We start from the raw sequence: 24,164 nt of genomic DNA on the forward strand, positions 1-24,164 counted from the left end.
TTCTATATTAACTAATGAGCATTTAGTAAGCATTTACTATGTGCCAGGCACCATGTGAGGTGCAGAGGACACAAATGCAAAGACGCTACCCTCAAGGTGCCTGAACTATGTACATTAGCCCGCTGGTGGCAAAAACAGCAAATTTGGATTTGGACCAGATGACCCCAAAGGCCCCTTCTACCTCAGAATCCCGTGATTTTAATCTAAAGAAGAATCCTTCTACAACATCCCCAGCAAGTGGTCACCCAGCCTCTGCTTGAAGACCTCCAGCTATGGGGAACTAACTACCTCCTAAGGCAAAACATTTCCATTTTTGGACAACTTGAATTGTTAGGACTTTTTTCCCTCTATTGAACTGAAATCTGCTTCTTTATGATGTCTTATTATATTATGTCTATTGTTCTTAGTCATACCTACTGGGGCTAAGAACAAAACATCCAGGGGCAGCTAGGTGGTGCAGTGGATAAAGCACTGGCCCTGGATTCAGGAGTACCTGAGTTCAAATCCAGCCTCAGACACTTAACACTTACTAGCTGTGTGACCCTGGGCAAGTCACTTAACCCCCATTGCCCTGCAAAAAAAAAAAAAAAAAAAGAAAAGAAAAGAACAAAACATCCATTCTTCTCTATGACAATCCTTCAAACACCTTAGAACAGTTATCCTGTCTCCCCTAACTTTTTTTTTGTCAGACTGAACATCCCACTTCCTTCAAATGGTCCTTACGTGATATGGTCTCCAGCATCCTTGTCATTCTGGTTATCCTCAAGAAGCATTCTAGTCTGTCAATGTCTTTTTAAAAATATGGTACCCACAAAGGAATGCAGTATTTCAGATAGGACTTGACCAGAATGGAGGGCAGTGTACTGTTATCTCCTTTGTTCTGAACATTATACTATTTGATGCAATATAGGAATGGATTTTTTTGTTTGTTTTTGGCCTCCATGTTATGTTATTGATATACTGCACTTGCAACCCACTGAAAGCAATACATGTTTTCATAGGAACTGGATTTCCCCTATCCTATCCTTTGAATTTTTTGAAGCCAAATGTAGGAATTTGTATTTATCCTAATTGAATTTTATCCTATTAGATCCTTCCCCCACACCTCAAAGTCTCATTCCAGTGCTTCATCGTGCTATGGGGGTGAGTCTTAGTTCTTGAAGGCAATGTCCATGGAGTGAAAGAACTATCGCATTTTGACCAGACCTAAAGGCTTTCAGTACAATCCTCATGAGACAGAGGATAATAATAGATAACATTTCTATAGCATGTGCCTAGTGCTTTGCAATATATTACCTCATTTGATTCTCACAACAACTCTAAGAGTTAAGTTCTATTATCATTCCCATTTTACACCAGAGGAAACTGAAGTGAGCAGAGGTTAAGTCAGTTGCCCAGGTTCACACAGTTAGTAAGTATCTGAGACTGGATTTGAACACAGGTCTTCCTGACTCCAGTCTGGTCAACATGGAACAATACTTGCACTCCACGGCACCACCTCGATGCCTAATGATGTCTCCTGTCTTAGGATCAGCCTAGTTAAGTGACAGGGAATTAATTCATTGTCAGAGCAACAGAGATTCCATGGTCATGGAATAACTCTCCAAAATCCATCCATTCAGATATAAAGGAACTGTAATCTACACTGGCAGAAGGACAGCCCCAGAGGATGAAGTCATGGGTCACTGACATATAGAAGTAAGCAGATTGATCCCATCATACTAGTCTGCTGGGATTTGGGGGGATCCTGCCTCTATCATCCAGAGATGCAGACAGCTTGAAATTTGCCTCCCAGTTTGATGTCTCCTGTGCATTTGGCAAATAAGCATGCTGCCTCTCATACTTCTCAGCTGTGTGACCATGGTCAGATCACTTCAGTTCTCAGAGTCTCTGTTTCCTCATCAGTAAAATGAGGATAAAGATACCTATAGTACCTACATCATGTAATTTGTTGTGAGGATCAAACCAAAAAAGTATGTAATTATCATCTGTTACTATTAGCAGTCATAGTAGTAATAATAACTTTGGAAAGGACCCTAAATGTCCCGTATTTCCTACCCTGAAAGAAGCTTGGCTCTTGAGCATCTCCCATCATTGATAATCCTATTGTTCAGTTTCCCAGGGACACTCATTCCCATCACTACCCACTCCCCCCTACACACACACACACACACACACACACACACACACACACACACTCACACACACACTCACACACACACACTCACACACACACACACTCGCACGCCTGGAACAGACCAGACATGGGGCTAGGGTTCTTCTCCCCAGAGGGGCTGTAAGTTTATTAAAGAGCAGGCGTGAGTATGAAGTCACAGTTGTGAAGCAAATGACCCTTACTAAGACAGTACTGTCATATATTTTTCCCACTCCCTTCTGGGGGTAGGTAGGACCAAGCTGTGAGTGCTCTTGTTTTCTTCCACTTCCTTTAATAAGATGGGCCCCAGAGGTTTTGCCTTCCTCTCACCACACCTTATGATCTGAGCTTTGCCCTCACCCTTATCACTCATGATCTGGTCCCACAGGTCTCTACTCTTTTAATTACTGGGTCAGGAGGATGGGAAGGGCAGGCAGGGCATGAGAGGATATGAAAGGGAGATGAGTTGGGTGGGGAGGGCTCCTGGTCAGAGCAGCACAGACAGACAGCAAGCCATAGTCACAGTCTAAATCATCTTTGAATCTTTTCTCTGTTACATTCCTCTTATTCCATCCATTACTACATCCTGGTCATCCCTCTCCTTCAAGAGATTTGACTCCCTTTCCATGTTCACCACTTGAATTCAGGTGCTCTCTCCTCAGAGGAATCAGTCCCAGGGGATTAACCCAAGCTTGAATCCAATCTCTAAACCTTTAAAGTCCAACTTAAATGCCATTTCCTTCAGTCCCCTCATGGATGGGTTAATGCAACTGCTTCCTCATTGCCTCCTGAGGTCCCTGCCCCCTTTTTCTCTCCCTTCCAATTCACCCTACAAATCTTCCTAAAGCACACTTCCATCATAATTCAGTGTCACTCCCCTGCTGTTGGTTCCCTACGAATATCCTGCTCTTGTCTTTCTGCCTTGGCATGGACTGCCCTGGCCGATCCTCCCCTCCATCCCCACTCCCTTCCTCCTGCTTTCTGCAATGCTCTACTTCCCCATCATTACATTGTGGTCTCCCTAGCTCTCTGCAAGGCTCAGCTCAAGCGCCACATCCTAGAGGATGCCTTTCCAGGACTCCCCATGCTGTTTTGTGTTTCTCTCTGCACCCTCCTCCTCCCCACTTGCTGCATCTTTACTTAAGTATAAGCATAATGACTAGAGCTGGCCCTGAATCTAGGAAGGCAGTGCAAAGTGGATTTAGGTAAGTCACTTACTCTTTTCAGAGATCTCGATAAGATTATACATTGCAGAGAAGGTGTCAACTATTACACTGGTAAAAGGAATTGGACAGGGAGTTTCCATGTCTAGTGAAAACACTGGTCTGGTCCTTATCCCTATATTTGTATTTACTTCTCTGTGCATGTCATCTCCCTCCAACTAAATACAAGCCCCACGAGGGCAGGTACTGTGTCATTTTTGTCATTTTTGTCACCCCAGTGCCTGGCACATAACAAGAACTTAATCAATGCTTATTGGGCTGTTGAAAAACCATCAATGGTTATACCAACTCTGCAGAATCCAAATTCTTAATCCTGAAATTCAAGGCCTTCTTCCCACTATGCTCAGGGAGCCCGTCTCACCTGGCTCTGCCAAGCTGGTCCGCTCCCATTCCCACCTCCTGAATTCTATGTATTCGTCCTACTCAGGGTAATCACTCTAGCCTCTTTGCCCACCATCGCAGAGCCCTAAATGTTGTAGAACTCCGCTCAAAGGTGCCTTCCAAGACCACTGCCCCTGCCCAACTTGCATGCTCATTATTGGGCACCGCTTAGCACTTGGTCTCAGTCTTAGTTATACTGATTTTCCTGGATTGGCACATTGTCTATTCCGCCTTTTCCACGTGTGTATGCTTTCTTACCAAACAGAGGGCAAGGAGAGTGGCTAGTTCTTCTCAGGTCCTATTGCCTCTATCTGTGATTCCCAGGTCAGGACTCAGCACACAGTTGGTGCCTAGTCAATAGCACTGATGATCTCTTTCCTCTGTCTTTCATCTTGCTCAATGGTGACAAAAGTGATAGAAGAGGCTCCTTCTTCAGTTCCAGCTTATGAAACCCTGTCTGAAGGTTCACCACCACTCGAATGCCCTCTCTTCTCTCCAGGAAGAGCCTCCTCTGATCCCCAACTGCACTGGAGTTACCTGCTAGTGTTGGGATCACCCCCAAGGCTTTACCACCCCCTCCCACCCCACCATTAAAAAATAGATCTGTATTTACATATAATTCTCTTAATATAGAAGTTTTTTAAAAGCCCATCTGAAGAGCCAGCTACCCACGGGTCACTCTTTCTACCCCTCAAGCACAGTTCTTCTCTCTAACCTCAACTCAGAGCTCTCTGCTTTACCAGCATGGGGCAGGAGGAGTTCCTATATTCCTCTCTCTCCCTTCTGTTTTTCCATTTATCAACATTCTTATCCATTCTGCCACTCACTCCTACTCACTCAACTAATGTCCATGTATTTCTGTCTCTGTCCTTCGATCAATCCATCCACCCTCTCAGCTTCCCATACAATTCCCTATCCCCATCCACTCAACAACTTAATCCAATCTAATCCTAATTTTATCACTTCATCCATTTCTCTACCCATCTTCTCATAAAAATCCCAATTCCCCATCTAGTTATTTTCTCATTAGATTATTTCTCTCTCCCCCTGCCCTCTCACCCAAATACTGATCTGACCCTCGGTGACTCAAATGTGTGTCCATCTTTAAACAGATAATTAGAAATATAAATGCAATGGTCCATGACCCCTATTCCACTCACTCTATCTCCATGGCAAATGCATTCTTAATCACCCCCTCCCCAACACCTGCACTAGCACTCTCTCCCCAGAGTGGATCTTAGACTTGAAATTCTAAAGGGGCTCACTGAATTTCAACACCTTTCTAGATACTTAAGTCTTTTTCTCTTTTATGCCTGGGCCTCTCTGTGACCATTCTTCCCGTCTGTCTTGATCCTGGCTATTTGTCTGACACTGGGAATTGGGAGGTAGTGGGGGAGGGGTGTATCCTACCTCCTCTGGCTATAGCTACACTTTGGACTCACTCTCTGGAGGGGGCAAGCGGCCATTCTTCTCCTTGTCTCCTTCATTCCCCCAGCCCGGCCCCTCTCCCGCCCCTTCCTCCTCCACCTTCTCATCCAGCCGGCTGGGGATGGACCAGTAGAGATGAGCATCAAGCCGGGCAGCAGCTTCAGCCAACTCTCGGGCACTGCAGGAAGGGGTGGGTACCTCGAAGGTCTCATGGAAACTGGCATAGTCCACCTCATAGAAGCCGTCCTCCAGGCTCAGTACGGACATAAAGCGGTGACCCCACAGCACCTCATCCACCAGATATGAGCTCCTAGCTTGGCATGTCATCCCTGGGAATTGGGGAGAACAGAAGGGGTCAAGAAAGGGGTCCCTTGCCCCAAACTTCCCTCTATCATCTCCAAACACATTCTTTCATCTCAAGGCCCCTTTGGCCTTACTGTTTTGTGTACCTTAGAGACACTTTCACATGCACTCAGAATCTTTACTTTAGCCATGTGAACTTAATCCTCGTTTCTTCCCCACCTTACTGTGGACACCCTCTTCCATTCTTTTCCTACCCTCTAGATTTGTCAAAATTCTGATCCACATTTCCATCCTCCAGAAATCCATCTGCAACTAACCTTTCTAAGCACCCCATACCTCTTTATACCTTCCCATCTCTCTAGAATTGATGTCTGGGGATACGTCCATTGGCTATTGAAATCCTATGGAAGAGGCCTTCTAAGTTACCTAGTCCCTAAATTCTTAAACTATGGGTGGGACCCCACATAGGGTCAGGTAACCGAATGTGGGGGTTGCAAACATTTTGGCAACAGTAATAGGTTATGTATACCTATTTTGTATACCAATATACCCAAGGTCAGGTAAAAATTTCTCAGGTAGAAAGTGGTGGAGAGGGCAGCTAGGTGGCGCAGTGGATAGAGCACCAGCCCTGGAGTCAGGAGTACCTGAGTTCAAATCCAGCTTCAGACACTTAACACTTACTAGCTGTGTGACCCTGGGCAAGTCACTTAACCCTAATTGCCCCACCAAAAACAAAAAAAAAGTGGTGGAGAGTGGAAAAAGTTTAAGAAGCCCTGACCTAGTCTAGGACCTCTCCCAATGCAGGAATCTTTTCTACAACAATCTTATCTGCTATTCTGCATCTCACTTCAGGTATGAGAGGTCTGTGTTTTACCCTTTGCAGTCAAGTCACTTAACCTTTCATTGCCCCAGCTTTTTTAGTTGTAAAAGAAGAGAGGAATATTTGGTTCTTGGGCAGGGATAGAATATACCAGACAAGGGCTTGTAAAACATTTGCCTCAAGTCTTGGAAACATGATCAAATGGGTTTTAAAATAAAAAGGGAAGGAAAGGGAGAAAACTGTCCACAAAAATTTTATGAACCTGTTATCACAGATATATATGTTGTATCTATATCTGTAACAGAGACAGTAAAAGGAAAAAAAGGCTCACATCCTCTCAAAGCTACGATATTCCTTGCATCAGTCCCCCTCCTTCCATTCACATAGCCACCACTTTAGTTCAGGATTGTATCACTTCTCAGTCAGACTATTTGGATTATCTCCTAATTGATTTCCTTTTTATTTTTCCTCAAGCTTTGTTGTTATTATTCAGTTGTGGCTGACTCTTCCTGACCCCATTTGAGGTTTTTCTGGCAAAGATACTGGAGTGATTTGCCATTTCCTTCTCCAGCTCATTTTACAGATGAAGAAACTAAGACAAACTGGGCTTAAGAGACTTGCCCAGGGTCACCCAGTTAGTAAGTGTCTTGAGGTCAGATTTGAACTCAGGTGTTCCTGATTCCGGGTCTGGCACTCTATCCATTGTGCCACCTAGCTGCCCTAGACTTTAGATCTGACAATGTCACTCTCCTACTCAAGAAACTTCACTGGCTCTCTATTGCCTCTAGAATCAAGTATAATTTTCTCTTTGCTACCTCAAAGTAGCTAAGTAGCACAGCGGATAGAAAATTGGGCCTGCAGTCACAGCTGTATTGCATAGCTATAGTAGCTGTGTGACCTCTGTTTGCCTCAGTCTCCTCAACTGCAAGATGTGATAACAATAATATCTATCTCCCAGGCTTGTTGTAAGATCAAATGAGATAATAATTGTAAAATGCTTAGCACAGTGGCTGGCACATGATAGGCACTTAATAAATGCTCATTCCCTTCCTTCTGTTAGGCATTTAAAGCCCTTCACAACCTGACCCCAGACTATCTTTTTTTTGGGGGGGGGGCAATGAGGGTTAAATAACTTGTCCAGGGTCACATAGCTAGTAAGTGTCAAGTATCTGAGACCGGATTTGAACTCAGATCATCCTGTATCCAGGGCTGGTGCTTTATCCACTGCGCCACCTAGATGCCCTCCCAGACTATCCCTGCAGTCCAGTCAAGCTGGAGTTCTTGCTATTCCTCCCCCTCCACTCTCCATCTCCTGTTTCCAGGTCTTTGCAGTAGCTGTCCTCCTTGCCTTGAATGCCCTCCTCACTCTTAGAATTCCTGTTTTCCTTCAAGGCTCAGATCAAGTACTAACCACCTTTTACTTAAAGCCTTTCTTCATCATAACAGCTCCTTCCCATCCCTCAATAACTTTGTACTTATTTAGTATAAACTTATATATGTACCTGTTCTCTTCCCCATTAGAACGTAAGTTCCTTGAGGGCAAGAACTGTGTTCATTATTATCCTTGTATCCTGAGTGCTAGCATAATACCTGGCACATCGCAGTCACTTCATAAATGCTTGCTGATTGATAGAGAGAGTATCCTCAAAGAGACAAAGTCTTAAAACTCATGGTCTCAGTTGTCTACATACAAAGAATGGGTAATAATCAGAGGCAGCTGGAGATACTAATTTCAAGGAAGCAAATTAGACCTCATCAGTAATTATAGTAATAACAGTTTACGTTAATATAATGCTCTAAGGGTGACAGCTAGGTGGCGTAGTGGATAGAGCACCCACCGGCCCTGGATTCAGGAGGACCTGAGTTCAAATCCAGCCTCAGACACTTAACACTTACTAGCTGTGTGACCCTGGGCAAGTCAATTAACCCCAATTGCCTCACCAAAAAAACACCAATATAATGCTCTAAGGTTTACAAAATAGCTTACAAATGTTTGATCCTCACAAGAACCCTGGGCACTAGGTGCTATTATTATGACAATTTTACAGATGAGAATACTGAAGCTCAGAGGCATGAAGGCGAGGAGTTCACCCAGGGTGACTCAGGTCGTGAGTGTTTGAGGTAGAACTCAGAGATAGGTTTTCTTGTCTCTGAGCCCAGAACTCCCTCCACTCTACCACATTGCCTGTTTGTAGAGGAATGGCACTGAGGCTCAATTCAGGAGACCTTTGATACTAATTGTCCCACAAGTCACTTTGCCGCTCAGTTTCAGTTTGTTGATCTATAAAATGGGAATAGGGAAGCAGCAGAATATAGAGGAGTTAAGTCTCAGACTTGTTCTCCAAGACCCATCTCTACAAATGTACTGACTGCATAACTCTGGATAAGCGGTTTATGCTCTTAGTACCTCTGGGTAACTTTCTAAGACTATAAGATTGCAATCTCCATTAGTAGAGGAGGTTCCTCAGTGGGAACTCCATAAAAGGATGAAAATATAGGTCAGGTTAAAAAATGTATATAATAATTCCTATACTACCTACATCTCAGAGTTGCTATGAGGAAAGTGCTTTTAAAGCCTATGAGCTTTGGTTATTGAGGGGACCAATCACTTCCTTACCACTACCAACACCATCTGCCACTCATGGGCAGGTAGGTCCAAGAGCTCTAGGAATAGTAGCATGCCCCAGATCAATGGCTCTGTTCCAGCCCAGCTCTTGAAGCTATTATAAGAGGAACCAGCTCTTGTGGAAAAGAGGACAGCCATCCCTTTCAACTGCCATCTACAAGGCAGGCAAGCTAGCCTACTGAAGCAGCAAGGTACCCTGAGGGAAAGATAGGAGGCAGTAGATGCTAGGCAAGTCAAAACACTGTTACCACCCTAACCATCACTTTCCTCAAACCCTGATGGAGATATCCCAAGCCCCTGAACCCCAAGAGCCTTGGAAACAGCAGTGCCTCCGGACCCCAGGCCTTGCTTCCAGCCAGGGCCTCATAACCATCACTGAGGGGAGCAATCACTATGAAGCAGGGGCCCACCTTCTTCATCAATTGCTGACCAACTCTCGACGACAAAAAGGTGAGCCCAAGAGCCCGGGTAGTTAGAGCACCTTCCGAACCACCAGCCTGCCTCCTGAAGCATCCTGCATCCTGGGAAGCAATCCCTGTGGGGATGAATCATGATAACTGCTTGTGTAGATGATGGAGCTCTGCCTCCCTTAACAGACACAGTTACTGAAGAATGAGAAAGAGAACGCTCTCATCAGAAAGCCCTCGGCACTGTGAAATGTTTCAGTATCAGAAACATGATTTCATCAGTGGAAATTACATTATAGAAAACGTATTGCCATTGATAAACGGTTAAAGGATATGAACAGGAAGTTTTCAAGGGAAGAAATTCAAGCTATCAACAGCCATATGGAAACATAATTCAAATCATGATTAGGGAAATGCAAATTAAAGAAATGCTGAACTTGTACCTCACCCATGTCAGACTGACAAATATTGGAGGGCCTGTGGGAAAACAGGCACATTAATGCCCTATTGATGAAGCTGTGAATTGGTCTAATCATTCTGAAAAGCAATATGGAGCCATGCCCCCAAAGACATTAAACTGTACATACTCTCTGACCTGGCAATACCACTACTGGATCTATCCCCTCAAAGAGATCAGGAAAGAGGAAAAGGATCCATATACACAGAAAATATTTATTGCAGTTCTTTTTGTAGAAACAAAGAACTGGAAGGTAAGAAGATGCCCATCAACTGGAGAATGGCTGACCAAATTGGAATAATATTATGGCATAAGAAATAAGGAGAGGGATGGTTTCAGTGAAACCTGGGATTACTTAAATGAAATGTTGCAGAGTAAAGGAAGCAGAATCAGAAGACTCCACCCCAAATCCAATGCCCTATTTACTATCTTATGCTGCCTTTCAAAGATCTTTTACATTTATTTTTATTTTCTCTAAATTGTGGGGAGGGGCTGCACGAGGAAGATCAAAGAAAGGATGGAACTGTGGCTTTGGATGATGAAAGTATTAGAACTGATGATAGTGAGAAGGCCAAACTACTCCATTCATATTGTTAATATCTAATCTTCCAAAGAGAAGGATCCGCAGACCAAAAAAGAGAGAATAAAAACGGTTAGCAGGAAATGGAAAGCCAAGCTAGTTGAGGAGTTGACAATACAATATTTGGCTGCTGCCCTCAATGAGTTCAAGTCAGCTTTGTGCAACTCTGCCTCACTTAAATCCAATTCATGTGTAAGTCAAGACATCACCCCATGATGTCAATGGTCCTCTTTGAAAGGACAAATAACAACAAGTCAACAGACCCTGATGACTTGGCTCCTGGCCCTTACATCCAGGGTACTAACTGACAGATGGGCCTGCTGTGCCACTAAAACATTTGAAAGATCTTGGAGAAGGGGAGAGGTGCTGCAGGGCTAGAGAAGAGCAAGAGTCTTGATTTTCAAAAAAGGTAAAATGAATAAACTTGACTTCTATTGCTGGCAAAATCCTAGAGTACTTTACTAAAAGGATAGTTTATAGGCATTCTTTTCCACTTCTCCCTCACTCCCAATCTCATACTTGGGGGCTGCCATATTTAAGTTGCTACCTCCTTAAACAGTCTGGACTCCAGTTCATCAGCCCCCTCAGCTTCCAGGGACTATATCTTTTGTCTACCTCAGCTACTCGTGGTAGTGGTTATACACGAAATTCACCATCACTCAAAACCTTTATCATCCTGAGCCCTGAAATTCCCTTTTCTGTTCCTATTCTTCTGTTTTTCCATCATTCCCTCCATGTTCCTGAATCTGTCTGTCTTTATTATGAACTTCAGAATATAATCACAGAATTTCAGGGTTGGAAGGAATCTCACATCCATTTAGTTCAACTAATCCTTGAATAGGGATTATGTATAGCACCACAAGTGGTCATCCAACATTGGCTCTAAGATTTCAAATAAAGAGGACTCCACTAACTAATGAAATAGCCCAATTCCATTTTTAATAGATCCAATTGTTGGGAACTTTCTCCTTATATCATACCTAAAGTTGCCTATTTGTAACTTTCACCCAATGATCTAGTTTTGCTCTGTGGGGCCAGAGTGAATAAGGGGATAAGGAAGTTGGGCAGAACAAAGGAAGCATGATTTGGAAGTGATTGGGCAGTTATAGGCTTAGAGAGTTGCTTAGAACATTGAAAATCTAAGTGACTTGTCTATAATTACACAGCGGTTGTTGTTTGTCCTTCTCAAAGAGGACCATGACATCAGGAGGTGATGTCATGACTTGCACTGAATTTGGTTTAAGTGAGGGAGGGCTGTGCAAGGTCACCAACCTCACTCTCTCCTCCAGAGTATCTGGGTCCAGTGGCAAGATATACATCAGGATGACTGGAGATGGCCCCAGATGTTTAAGGTAATTAGGGTTAAGTGACTTGCCCAGCTAGTAAGTATCTGAGCTGAGATTTGAACTCAGGTGCTACTGACTTCAGGGCCAGTGCTCTATCCACTGCACCACAGTCGCACATCAGAAAGGACTTGAAACCTGACTCTGAGGCTTGTTATCTAACCACTATGCTACATGGCTTCTCTTATGGTAAGTGTTTAATAAATGCTTTTTGGGGGGGCAGCTAGCTGGCGCAGTGGATAAAGCACCGGCCCTGGAGTCAGGAGGACCTGAGTTCAAATCCAGACTCAGACACTTGACAATTACTAGCTGTGTGACCCTGGGCAAGTCACTTAACCCCCATTGCCCCGCAAAAAAAAAAAAAAATTATTAAAAAAAAAAAAGAAAGAAGCTTCAAAAAAATGCTTTTTGATTGGCCAATTGGGTTCTCCATTACTGGAAGTCTCACAAAAACTGAATAGCTAACTACTTGCAAATGATATTGATGAGGGATTTCTTGGTCACGTATGGGTTAGGCTAGACAGCCTTTGAAATCCTTTACAACATTCAGTTCCTGTGATGCAGTGATTAGATTTTCAAGGTTTTCCTCAGCACTAAAATGGAAATTTAATCTCTGCTTAAATATTACCAATGATGAGGATTACAATCCTTTGAGAAACAACCTGGTCCGTTGTTGGACAGCTCTAATTGTTAATCAAGCCACATTTTGTTGTGCCAAGCTGTGTTTCCCTGTATTTCCTATCTGTTTACCCTGGCTTAGGCAGCAGAGAAGTCTATTCTCTTCTGCAATCATGCATAGATTTGAAGTCAGCTCTTACATGTCTTTAGTTATTTTTTGTTTTTGTTTTTGTTTCTGGTCAGGGCCATGACAGTTAAGTGACTTGCCCAGGGTCAAACAGCTAGTCAAGTGTCTGGGGTCAGATTTGAACTCGGGTCCTCCTGAATCCAGTGCTTTATCCACTGCTCCACCTAGCTGCCCCATCTTTAGTTATTTTTACATCAAATGCTCCCCGTTTCTTCAATTATTCTTTACAAACTCATCAACCTCATTATGCTTCTTTGGACATACTTTACTTTGCCAACCGCCTTTTTAAAGCACGGTACCTGGAAATGACCACAATACTTGGTATTAATAAGGTCGAGAAAGCAGGGCCTTTTTTCCCCCCATAGATCTGCCGCAGAAGACCAGTTTCCCTCTCAACACTGTGAACCTATAGCCAGAGATATCTTTGGGTATAAGATTTTATTTTTCCCATGGTGGATGACAGAATGTGAAATATTATTGGAATGGGTTTAAAGCAGTGTGGGGAGAGGGATAGGTATTAGGGCAGGTAGAGCAGTGGCTTAGGAAGCACTAGGAAGAGAGGGGAGAAGCCTGGAGTGGTGACACAGAGTAATACTAGGGATGATGAGGAGATAGTAAAGGAACAACAGGGTTTGGGCTATTGGAAATACTGGGAGAAAGGGGTCTAAAAACTTGCAGCGCTGAAGAGGTTGATTCTTAGACATCTATTTGTCAGGGAGGGACCACCAGGGGGCAGCAGGAGCTCTGAGACCACTCAACAGCGATTTCAGAGTCCCCTGTCTTGTGGGTGTCTCAGCCTACAGGTTTTTGAATGACTGAGTACCATTCTCTGCTGACCTTAAGCTCTTTTCCAACAGCCTCCAATCTCTGGGGGGCTGGGAAGGAGAGTTAGAATTGGAGGGAAGACGGCTGGCTGTTAGCACCATTTAAAAGTACTGACACAAAAACAATACCTTTCTTTGCTCCAACAACCACCCCATATGTCCCCCACCCCCAAACCCCTATTCCCTTATCCCTGTCCTATACTGCTCCCCACTGAGGTCACTTAATTACCCTTCTCCCATTCCTATACTTATTTGTCCCCTCAGTCCCTGCTCTTCTATTCTAGCTCTTTGGTAGTCTTTTTTCTCCTTCACCAACCACCTGGCTCCAATTCCCCTCGAACCTCCCCACCTTAGGGTGACCCAACTTAAAATTCTCCACCTAGGGGGCAGCTAGGTGGTGCAGTGGATAGAGCACCGGCCTTGGAGTCAGGAGTACCTGAGTTCAAATCCAGCCTCAGACACTTGACACTTACTAACTGTATGACCCTGGGCAAGTCACTTAACCCTTATTTCTCCACACCCCCCCCAAATTCTCCACTTTCTAGCATCCCCAATACCTCTTTTCCGTTCTGTGATTTTGTTCATCGATTCCCCTAAGCTTTACTTCCTGTATCTCTCAGACACCTGTCTGTTGTCTGCAGCTAAAAAGTGAATGCATTCTTGGGCTGTATTGAGAGGCATAGAATCCTGAGCAAAGGTGATAATTCTGCTGTACTCTGACCTAGTCAGACTGCAGCTGGGATATTGTGTTTAATTTTGGGTGCCATAATTTAGGAAGGACACTGATAAGCTTGAAAGTGTCTAAAGTGTGGTAAAGGGCCGGAAGATTATGTCTTCCTAGTATCTGGAAATGTTTAGCTTGGAGAAAAGAAGACTTAGAAAGATGTGATAGCTTTCTTCAAACATCTGAGGGATTATACAGGAGAAGGATTAGACTTTTCTGCTTGATTCCAGAGGCCAAGACTAGGAACAAAAGGTAAAAGGGTCAAAGAGATAGATTTCAGGTCCAAATAGGGAAAATTTCCCAACAATTTGAGCTGTCCAAGAGTGAAATGGGCTGCCTCAGGAGGTGGTGACGTTTGTTTGTTTGTTTTTCCCTACTAGGTTTGCTGTAGAGGAGATTGATTGTTCAGGTATAACCTAACCTCTTAGATCCCATCCAGCTCTAAGATTTTGTGTCTCCCTCCCCATCCCTCAAGCCTCCCACACAAATGCTACACTGATGCTCATCTTTCACTCTATTTCTCAGCCTCTAGGGTAGCTCTCCCCATTTCTTTATCTACCCATGAACAATTAATTCTTCATTAATCCCTCGGTTCTAAGGCCTCTTGCCTCCTCATGCTCCAGGCTCCTGCCCTTCTGCCAGAGGGCATTACCCCCTCCTCGATTTGACTGTCCAAGGTGCCTTCTTTTCGGTGCACCCATAAGAATGCCTATTATCCACTCTGTCTAACGTTGACCTCTCCTCTCCCACCAGGGGTGCTTGCCCCCTTTCTCATTTTCCCTGTCTCCGTCCTCCCTGACACTCCTCGCCTCCCCCACACCACCCCACTCCCGACCCCTTCTTCCACGCCCCAGTCCCCGCACCAGTGGCCTCCACCATGCCCTCAAGGATCACCACGATCTCGAAGTCGTCCCTCTCGAGGGCGCGGCGTGACGCCTCCCAGAAGGGGCTGGAGGCGTCTATCTCGTGGCTGATGACCAGTGGCGAGACGAGAAAGAGGCGGTCGTCGCCCGTGTCAAAGCCCACGCTGAGGTCGGTCTGATGCAGGGGGATGAACTCGCCCTCGAGCGTCTGGCGCGAGCGGATGAGCTTGGCGCGGATGGAGGCTTCCACGATGTGAGACGAGCGCAGATCGCCCACGCGGAACATGAGGCACAGGCGCCCGTCGCGCAGAGACACCACGGCGTGCGAGGAGAAGACGAGCGTGGCGGCGCGCTTGTTGGGCTGCGAGATCTTGACGAACATGCAGCCCACCATGAAGGCGTTGACCATGGAACCCAGGATGGCCTGCAGCAGCAGCAGCGCGATGCCCTCGGGGCACTGGTCCGTGATGACGCGGTGCCCGTAGCCGATGGTGGTCTCGGTTTCGATGGAGAAGAGGAAGGCGGCCACGAAGCCGTTGAGGTTGTTCACGCACGGCGTCCACGTCGTGTCTTCCAGATGCTCCAGGTCCCCTCGGCCGTAGGCGATTAGCCACCAGATGGCGCCGAAAAAGAGCCAGGTGAGCGCGTAGGCGAGCACGAAAAAGAGCAGACTGAGCCGCCACTGCAGGTCCACCAGCGTGGTGAAGATGTCCGTCAGGTAGCGGTACGTCTCCCGCACGTTGCCCTGCTGCACGTTGCACTTGCCGTCCTTCTCCACGTAGCGCTGGCGGCCCCGTCGGGGCGGCCGCTCCGGGGGCTCGCGGGGCTCGGCGCGCGCCGCCAGGGCGCGGGGGAGACCCGCGGGGGGCTCCTCGGGCCCAGGGGAGAAGGCCGAGTTTTCCTGGGCCATGTCAGCAGCGACGCCCCTCGGAGGCTGCGGGGATGGAAGGGACAGTGCGGGGTTAGAGCAACGTCCTGGGAGAATAAAACCGGGAGAGCCCCCTTCCACCTCCACCTCCCCTGTCACTTCACCTTCACCTCCCCAGTGGCCATGGCTGGAAGGCGCCCGGAAAGACCGAATGAACGTGGACTTAGAATGAGAGGAACCGGCTTCCAATCCCAGCCCTGCCCACTATTACCTCTGTCACCTTGGGCAAGGTGACACTGGCTTCACCTCTCTGGGCCTCAGGCTCCTCAGCTGTCAAACGGTGGGTTTGACTAAGATGATCTTCAAAGTCCCTTCCAGCTCTAAGAGTGGGATCCTTGAGGACAAAGACTGATCATTTTTTGTCTTTGTATTCCCAACACCTCGAATAGTGTCCTGCACATAGCAGATAAACCGAGGATGGGGTACCAGTGCTGCCTACCTCTCAGAAGGAGAAAGACATGTGCAAAGCATTTTGTGAACCCAAAAGTGCTATATACATGTCAGTTACTACTCTTTAAAATAAATGCTTGTGGGTTTGAATTAAATTTATTTGAACATTCTTTAGCCTCATGGGAACTCAGAGCACTTGCCTCCTAACCCTGACCTCTATGCATTTCACTTTACAAATAGTCCCTATTCTCCCTCTGCTATGAATTACTGGACTACCACTTAACCTGTCCAGAACCCATAACATTCTCCTCTAGCAATCGTTTAAGGCCACTCCTGCCCCCACCCCCACCCCCACCCCCATAGCTGCCTTCCCAGCTCTCCTTTCCTTTTACTCTGGAAATAACTAAAAATGAGTCTTTCCCCCCTTCTATCGTGCTCACCTCACTTCTCCCATTCTTCTCTACCCCCACAAGGAGATAATAATAGCTCTTATTTATTTGGCACTTTTATGGTTTACACAGTTCTTTCCTTACAATAAGCCTGCAGGGAAGGTGGTGCAAATTTTTTATCCTTCTTTTACAGATAAGGGGACTGAAGGTCAGAGAGGTGAGGTGACTCCTCCAAAGTCATACCTAGTTCAGGCTCAATCTCATCTTCTGACTTTAAATCCAGTTCTCTTTCCACTAATACTACTTTTTGCCTCCAGGGAGGCAAAAAAGGAACTCTGGGTTTGGAAAATGAATGGAGGTTTTTCTCTGTTAGGAAGTCCCACCCACCCACCTCCACCCCCAGAAATTCTAACTGAGGTCTAACCACCATTCCCTCTGTTGCAAGGTCAGCCCAATTTCCTCTTGGTCCTGTTCTCAGAAATCATTGAAAGGCAAGGAATAGAGAAGTGCCCACCCTCAGGCCAGGAGGGTCCCAGGAAAAAAGGAGGCAGAGGCAACAGAACCGAGGTAGGGATGGCTGGACTTGTACCTTCAGGAGAATTGGTAGTGGGGTCTGTCTCCCCATGTGCCTCAATTTCTCCATTAGAAAAAAATGTATTAGATGAGATTAAATGAAGCTCTAGTCCACACCCCAAACCATTCAGTTCCTTCTTCCTCATCTCTCCTGGCTCTTGATATAACCTCCTCACATTGACTGACCCACTCATTTTTCTTCCCTAAATTTGGCCTTTACCAGGAATCTCACCCTTATTAGTCTTGCTACCCCCTCCTTTTCTTTCCTCTATCATAAAAGACCTCTCTCAGCGATCAGCACCTGAAATTTGCCTGGACTTCATCCCTAAATCAATCCAGAGTCCCCAGCTTTAGTTAATAATTGGAGAATATAGGGAGCAGAATGAAAAAAAAAAGTGGCATAAGAGAAAAGAGGGATATTGTGGAGTAGAATGAGGAGTTCGGGGAAGAGTCTGGCCAGGACCCGCAGAAAAATTGCCTGGATTTGTAACTCCAGGCCCTAGAGGTCCTGCAGCCATATTCTCTATAGGAGGAGAACCTGGAAAAGGCTTCAGGGCTTAGGGGCCAGACCATCCCCAGACATTCTCCAGGAAGGCTCAGAGAACACCATTCTAATCACAGAGTGTAGTATTACCCCAACTTTGAACAGGATAGTAACAAACAATTCCTTCCCTCTCATCCCTCCTCCCATCACTGACCTCCTTTTTCTTCCACTGCGGCTGGAGTTGTCCTCCTGGAGTGATTTTTAAGCATTTGCCAACTCAGAGGCCCTAGGTCACTCAAAAAACAACCCAGCTGTCCCACAAGCCCCTGGCCCCTCTCAAAGTGCTCCAGCCTCACTAGAGTCCCAGGTGTCCTTTCTCTCATCCTGTCTGCACTACGAAGGAGATCCAAGCATTAAGCTCCCTCTTTAGTAACCTTCTCTCCTCACCCATTATTCCAGAACTAGGGCTGACCCTCCTTCCATTCTTACCCCATCCTGACCCCTTTCCTTCCAGTTAGGGTGAAGAGGGGCTGCCCTTTCCCTTGTCGGGGGTGGAAAGATCCCAAATGACACTTTCCATCCCAGGACCTGCCCGGTCTCTCTCTGCATTCCTCCCCACCCCCTACCTTATCTTCTGTGGGTTCTCTTCTTCCCCATTCCCAAAGGTCCCCAGTCTTTCAGTCCTCCTTGGTATCACTTCCCCCTCCCAAAACATACACCACAGGGAGTGAAGTATATAAGAGGATTGGGGAAGCAACCATCCACAAGGTGGTCTGAAGAGAATTTGAGGGATCCACACCCCCCCATCCCTCATCCCATCCTCCCTATTGCCACAGAAATTGGGATCCCCAGACCCTGAATCCCCCCTCCACAACTCAACTCACAGTGCATGGGGAGCAGAGGAGATAGCAGCAGGGCCCCCCGGGGGGTGGCGTCCATGCCCCTGACACCTCCCCCCCAGGGCTGCCCCCCCAGGAGATTGGAAGTCGAGGACACCACTGTTTTTCCTAAATTTAGCGGCAGCTCCGACCAGGACTTGCTATCTGTGTCATCCTAACTTCCCAGGCTCCCCTGCTCCTGCCTGTTTCCACGGTAACCAGTCTGGTGGCCTCCTAGGCGACGGCTCCCGCCCTCCCCCTACTCTCCCCCAATCCTGGGTACCACTAGAGGCTGATCAACACGCTATGGTTATTTTTAGCTAATATTTACCACCCTCCTCTCCACTCCTTGCGCCAGACCTCCCCCCTCTACCACCAAGGAAGTCAGCTCATTCTACAGAAATTCCTTTTCCTTTTGTGAAATTGAGGGATCTAATAGGTTTGGAGATAGGGGCAGGGCTGGGCTTTCTAAGGATACCAGAGATATCCCTCATCAGGGGAAGGTGAGGTATCTTACTTGACAAGGATACACATGAAATCAGCTATTCCCTGACTGAGATTCTTCAGGTTGTAGTAGTCCAAGTTTAACCCTGAAGAGTGTTCAGGGGAGATTGAGAGGGGGAACCTGGGGGTGACTGAGAGGAGTGGGATGGGCACTGGGGAAGTATTGGCAGGCAGAAAGTTAGGGACCTTAGCTTCTTTATTAATTAGCTGTGAGATCTAGAGTGAGTCACATACATAAGCTTAAATTCATTTTGCCTCAGTTTCTTTGCCAGATGAAGACACTACCTAATTCACTGGACAATTGTATTATCTCAAAATAATGTGAAATCATTTTAGACATACATAATGCTGTAGAAATATTCACTGCAGTACTTTAAAAAAAAACAAACCATGATTGCATCTGTGTGGGCAGTGCCTTCACTTATTCACAGAGGCGGAGGTGGTAGAAGGGATAGGGTACTGGCCTTGAAGTCAGAAAACAGTTGAGTTCAAATCCGACCTCAGATACCTACTAGTTTTGTGACCTTGGGCAAATCACTTAACTTCCGTTTGTCTTAGTTTCCTCATCTGTAAAATGGGGGTAATAGCACCTACCTCCAAGGATTGTGAGGCTCAAATGAAATAATCTTTCTTTCTTTCTTTCTTTCTTTCTTTCTTTCTTTCTTTCTTTCTTTCTTTCTTTCTTTCTTTCTTTCTTTCTTTCTTTCTTTCTTTCTTTCTTTCTTTCTTTCTTTCTTTCTTTCTTTCTTCCTTCCTTCCTTCCTTCCTTCCTTCCTTCCTTCCTTCCTTCCTTCCTTCCTTCCTTCCTTCCTTCCTTCCTTCCTTTCTTTCTTTCTTTTTGGTGTGGCAATGAGGGTTAAGTGACTTGCCCAGCATCACACAGCTAGTTAAGTGTCAAGTGTCTGAGGCCAGATTTGAACTCAGGTCTTCCTGAATCCAGGGCCAGTTCTTTATCCACTGTGCCACCTAGCTGCCCCCCATGAGATAATATTTCTTAAGCACTTAGCACTATGCATGGCACTCAGTAAGTGCTTAATAAATGTTTGTTTCCTTCCCCCTTTCCCTCCTTTGATGGTGAAGGGGAAATCTCACAGCACCCATACTCAGGGTGCCTTTCCAGTTTGGTAGGGCATGGCAGAGCTTGCATTCTCCATAACTAGCTTCTCAGCCACACTGAAGTGAAGAATCAGAAGAGCTTTTCAGTGTATGACGCTGCGCCAATAGAAGATGCCATTAAGAATATTGTTGTTATTCACTGTCATGGTTTCTCTGGTAATGTTGATTTCTTTGATTCCTCATGGTAGCATGGATGATCTAACCCTGCCTTCTTAAGGGCTACATTAGCAGAATGTCAGAGGTGGCAGGTCCTATCCTATGGCCTATTAATGAGCTGAATTTCTGTTACCCAACGAGCTTCTTAACTATATTCTGGGAGATTGTTCATCATCATCAACATTAACAACAGTATTTACAGAGTGCTTTAAGATTCGAAAAACCCTTTTACACATATTAACTCACTTGATCCTATAAGGTAGATATTATTATCCTAATGTTTCAGGTGGGGAAATTGAGGCACAAAGTGGTTAAATGACTTGCTCAGGGTCACATGGCTAGTAAGTGTGAGAGGCCTGATTTGAATTCATGTCTTCCTGAGTCCAAATCCTGCATACCATCCAATAGCTGGGTGGTATAGGAGATAGAGAGCCGGGCCTGGAGTCAAGAATACTTGAGTTCAAATCTGGCCTTAGATGCTTACTAGCTTTGTGACTCAGAGAAAGCCACTTAACCTCTGCTTACCTGCGTTTCCTCAATTGTAAAACGGGTATAAAAGCATCTATCTTGAAGAGTTGTGATGATCAAATGAGATAATATTTGTAATGTACTTATTAGAGTGCCTGACAGGGAGTAAGCACTATGTAAATCCTTATTCTTTTCCCCTTCCCCTATCTGCCTTAAAATTTTCAACAATGTCTTGAAGACTATTCACCAAGTTATGGAAGGATTAAAATCTGTATCGATGCAGAGAATAGCCACACCAATGACATAAGAGGTCCTTGAAGCATTTTAGTCATTGTATAGGGCCTCTGAGGCTGAACCATGGAAATGGTCAGAATTTCCTTTTCTGAAGAGGAGAATTGAGGGTAGGATTGAGAATCAGAGGGCTTAGGTTCAAATCCCAACTCAGCTACTTACTTACTAGCTCTTTGCCTTTGCGTAAGTCATTGGTCCTTTATTTCCTCATCTGTTGGGGCAGGTAGGTGGCACAGTCGATAGAGCCCTGGCCCTGGAGTCAGGAAGACCTGAGTTCAAATCTCAACTCAGACACTAACTAGCTGTGTGACCCTGGGCAAGTCATTTAATCCAAATTGCCTTAAACCTCTGGGGCCATCTCCAGTCGTCTTGCCGTGTATCTTGCCACTGGACCCAGATGGCTCTGGAGAAGAGAGCGAGGTTGGTGACCTTGCACAGTCCTCCCTCACTTAAATCCAATTTAGTGCAAGTTATGACCGCCTCCTGATGTCACGGACCTCTTCAAGAACGAAGGTTAAACAATGATAACAACAACCTCAAATGTCAAATGAGGATTTAGACAAGATTGCCCAATCCTTGCTCCTGTTGTCTCCCATGATACATGATTTCTACTGGGTTATATACCTAGTATATTCTATTCTGTATTATAACCAATTCTGTCAAGGCAATTATAAGATCCTTGAGGGTAGGGTAAATCCATCCCCAGTACCTGACCAAGGCCTTTCATAGAGTAGGCATTTAATAAGTATTTGAATGAATTGACATCTGCCTCCAGGGCAGATGGATGTGATCTGTAGGGGGCACTCCAGATACATCCCCTCCCCACCCCATTCCCCAAACCAGTGCCCCACCTTCTTCATGTTTCTTGTTGTTCTAAGTGGAAATATCGGGTTTTCAGCCCAAGATTGGCATCAGGGAGGCTATTAAAGCCCTCCTCATCATCCATGCCTCCTGGCCACAGCCCTGTCATCTGAGCCTGGAGCTGCTCGCCTGCCCCTATCTGTCTTGCCAAGGGGCAGCTCAAGTTGGCATCACTGTGCCAGGGGCTTGGGGAGAGGAAATCAAACTCCTCACAAGGCCACATTTGCATGGACCTGTCCCCATTTCCTAGCAGAGAGAAAAACAGGCTCCTAAGGTTGGCTGTGTTTTTGAGATGTCATATTCAATTCATTTATTGAGGAAGGTCTCTCCTGCTCTTAGAGCTCTCGAGGAAAGTAGAGACTGCTACTTGCTTAATCCCCCCATTCTAGTGTCCCTAGTGATGGTTAGGAAGTCCTTCCTGTAGTCTAACCTCACTTTGTCTAATAATCATCAAATTTTTATTGAATGGTCACAGGGAACATAATAACATCCTATGCACAGATGCAGGGTCAAGATGGGGATGGTTCTTGGCCTTTAGGGAGATTTAATGAGGGAGAAAAGATAATATTTAGAACATCAATAGAAATAGATAAAAATAGTTGTGGTAAGAATGGTTTGGGGGACAAGTGGGACAAGATCAGAGATAGCAATGTAGGAAGACTCCCTGAAGGAGGAAGCCTTAAGCTACAGTTGTAAAAAACAGAATGTAAATCTCCTTTATATAGTGCTTTAAGAGTTAAAAAATGGGGGCAGCTAGGTGGTGCAGTGATAAAGCACCGGCCCTGGATTCAGGAGTACCTGAGTTCAAATCCAGCCCCGGACACTTGACATTAGCTGTGTGACCCTGGGCAAGTCACTTAACCCCCATTGCCCTGCAAAAAAAGAGAAAAAGAAAAAAAAAGAGTTAAAAATGCTTTTGTCTCAACCCAGTGAGATTGGTGTGGAAGGTAGTTAATCCACCAATAAGTCAGCCGACAAGCTTTTATTAATCACCTATAAACACTGGGGATACAAAACATAACAAGAAAAAACTTCCTGTATTCAGAAGCTTAACCATTTCTGGGGGTGAGGTTGAGAAGGCAGGTACACTTTAGATGAAAGACCCTCTCTGGGCTAACCCAGAATGGAACTCTCATTGGGAAGTTGGGTCCCAAGGGGAAATGAGTGACTATTATCACTCTTTGTCTCAGGGTTCTAAGGGAAATCCTGAGGGGTTCTGCTTCTTGCCCTGTAGCTTTTAAACCTCAACCAAAGTGTTCTCCATTAATAATCAGCCAATCGTCTCCACTAACTTTTAGAAACAGCATTTGCTGAGATGGTACCATAAGAATACTTCATATAAAACATTTCCCCCCAAACCTGGGGCACCACTCTCCCACAAATACAACATCCAGGAGGAGAGTGGCCTTAGACTTTAAATATAATGTTAATGAGCCGCATGCTCAAGAACAGATTCTGTACACTAGAATACCTCCCAGATCCTGGTCTTAGAAGTCCTTGTATCCCTTCATTAAATCTTTAGGAAGTTCCCAATTCTTTGCTAGATGGGCTTCTCAGCTGGGTTCCCAGGATTCTTGGATTCTTCAGTCCATAGCTGGAGCTTCTCTCCTCCATCAGGAGTCTTCTTCCCTGAAGCTGCTGTCATGTTTGGGCGAAATACACATCTGTCTGTCCTCAGTATATTAACCCTCTCCTGACATAGGCACTTCCATTTGTAAGTTCCTCCATGTAGTCCAGGACTGCAGCAAAAACAAAACATAGCAAAACAGCAACAATCACAAAAATGTCTGGTCAATCCTATAGAGCCTCAGAGCAGAAACAGGCCTGGGCAATCCTAAACCAAAGCAAGCACCCAGACCAAAAAATAAGAAGAGGTCAGGTCCCAAACAGCTCAGCACGCAGGCCCTCTGCCAGAGGAATAGCAGGAGATGAGGCCAGATTGGTGCCCAGGCACTGTGCCCAGGAAGCTCAGCACCCAGTGGCCAGTAGGTCTTAAAGAAGGCAGCACAGTGCAGAGCACCCAGGTGGCCCAGCTCTCAGTAAGCAGATGGCCCCAGGGGAGGCACAAAGGGTGCTTGCCCGGGCAGCACAGTTCACAACATACTGGAAGTTTGAGGCTCAAGAACCTCAGTACTTGGGCAGCTCTGCCCAAGCCACAGTAAGAATAGGGACAAGTTAGCACACAGG

General features: G+C 45.7%; 1 protein-coding gene across 3 annotated transcripts; it reads right to left on the reverse strand.

The window, feature by feature from the left end:
* Positions 1-2,271: 2,271 nt before the first annotated feature.
* KCNJ9 (potassium inwardly rectifying channel subfamily J member 9) lies at positions 2,272-18,776 on the reverse strand. 3 transcript variants are annotated; one of them, XM_044003297.1, is made up of 4 exons: positions 18,588-18,776; positions 16,079-16,260; positions 14,940-15,873; positions 2,272-5,516 (listed from the first exon to the last, which is right to left on the reverse strand). In XM_044003297.1, exons 3-4 carry the CDS (start codon positions 15,847-15,849, stop codon positions 5,185-5,187), a joined length of 1,242 nt encoding a protein of 413 aa, XP_043859232.1. In that variant the 5' UTR covers positions 15,850-15,873; positions 16,079-16,260; positions 18,588-18,776; the 3' UTR covers positions 2,272-5,184. The 3 variants fall into 3 exon arrangements, with proteins under 3 accessions (XP_043859232.1, XP_043859233.1, XP_043859231.1); XM_044003298.1 differs by lacking the exon at positions 16,079-16,260 and adding an exon at positions 17,918-17,952; XM_044003296.1 differs by lacking the exon at positions 16,079-16,260.
* Between the last annotated feature and the right edge of the window lie 5,388 nt (positions 18,777-24,164).

This window comes from Dromiciops gliroides, chromosome 4, assembly GCF_019393635.1.
Source record: "Dromiciops gliroides isolate mDroGli1 chromosome 4, mDroGli1.pri, whole genome shotgun sequence".
In the NCBI taxonomy this organism is placed as follows: Eukaryota; Metazoa; Chordata; class Mammalia; order Microbiotheria; family Microbiotheriidae; genus Dromiciops; species Dromiciops gliroides.

Bases quoted from the DNA above. Each gene is read 5' to 3' on its own strand.
- KCNJ9 (XM_044003296.1), bottom strand. From the start codon at position 15,849: ATGGCCCAGGAAAACTCGGCCTTCTCCCCTGGGCCCGAGGAGCCCCCC. The intron at 5,517-14,939 runs GTGCGGGGACTG...CCCAATTCCCAG, and splicing joins GGGCATGGTGGAGGCCACTG to GGATGACATGCCAAGCTAGG.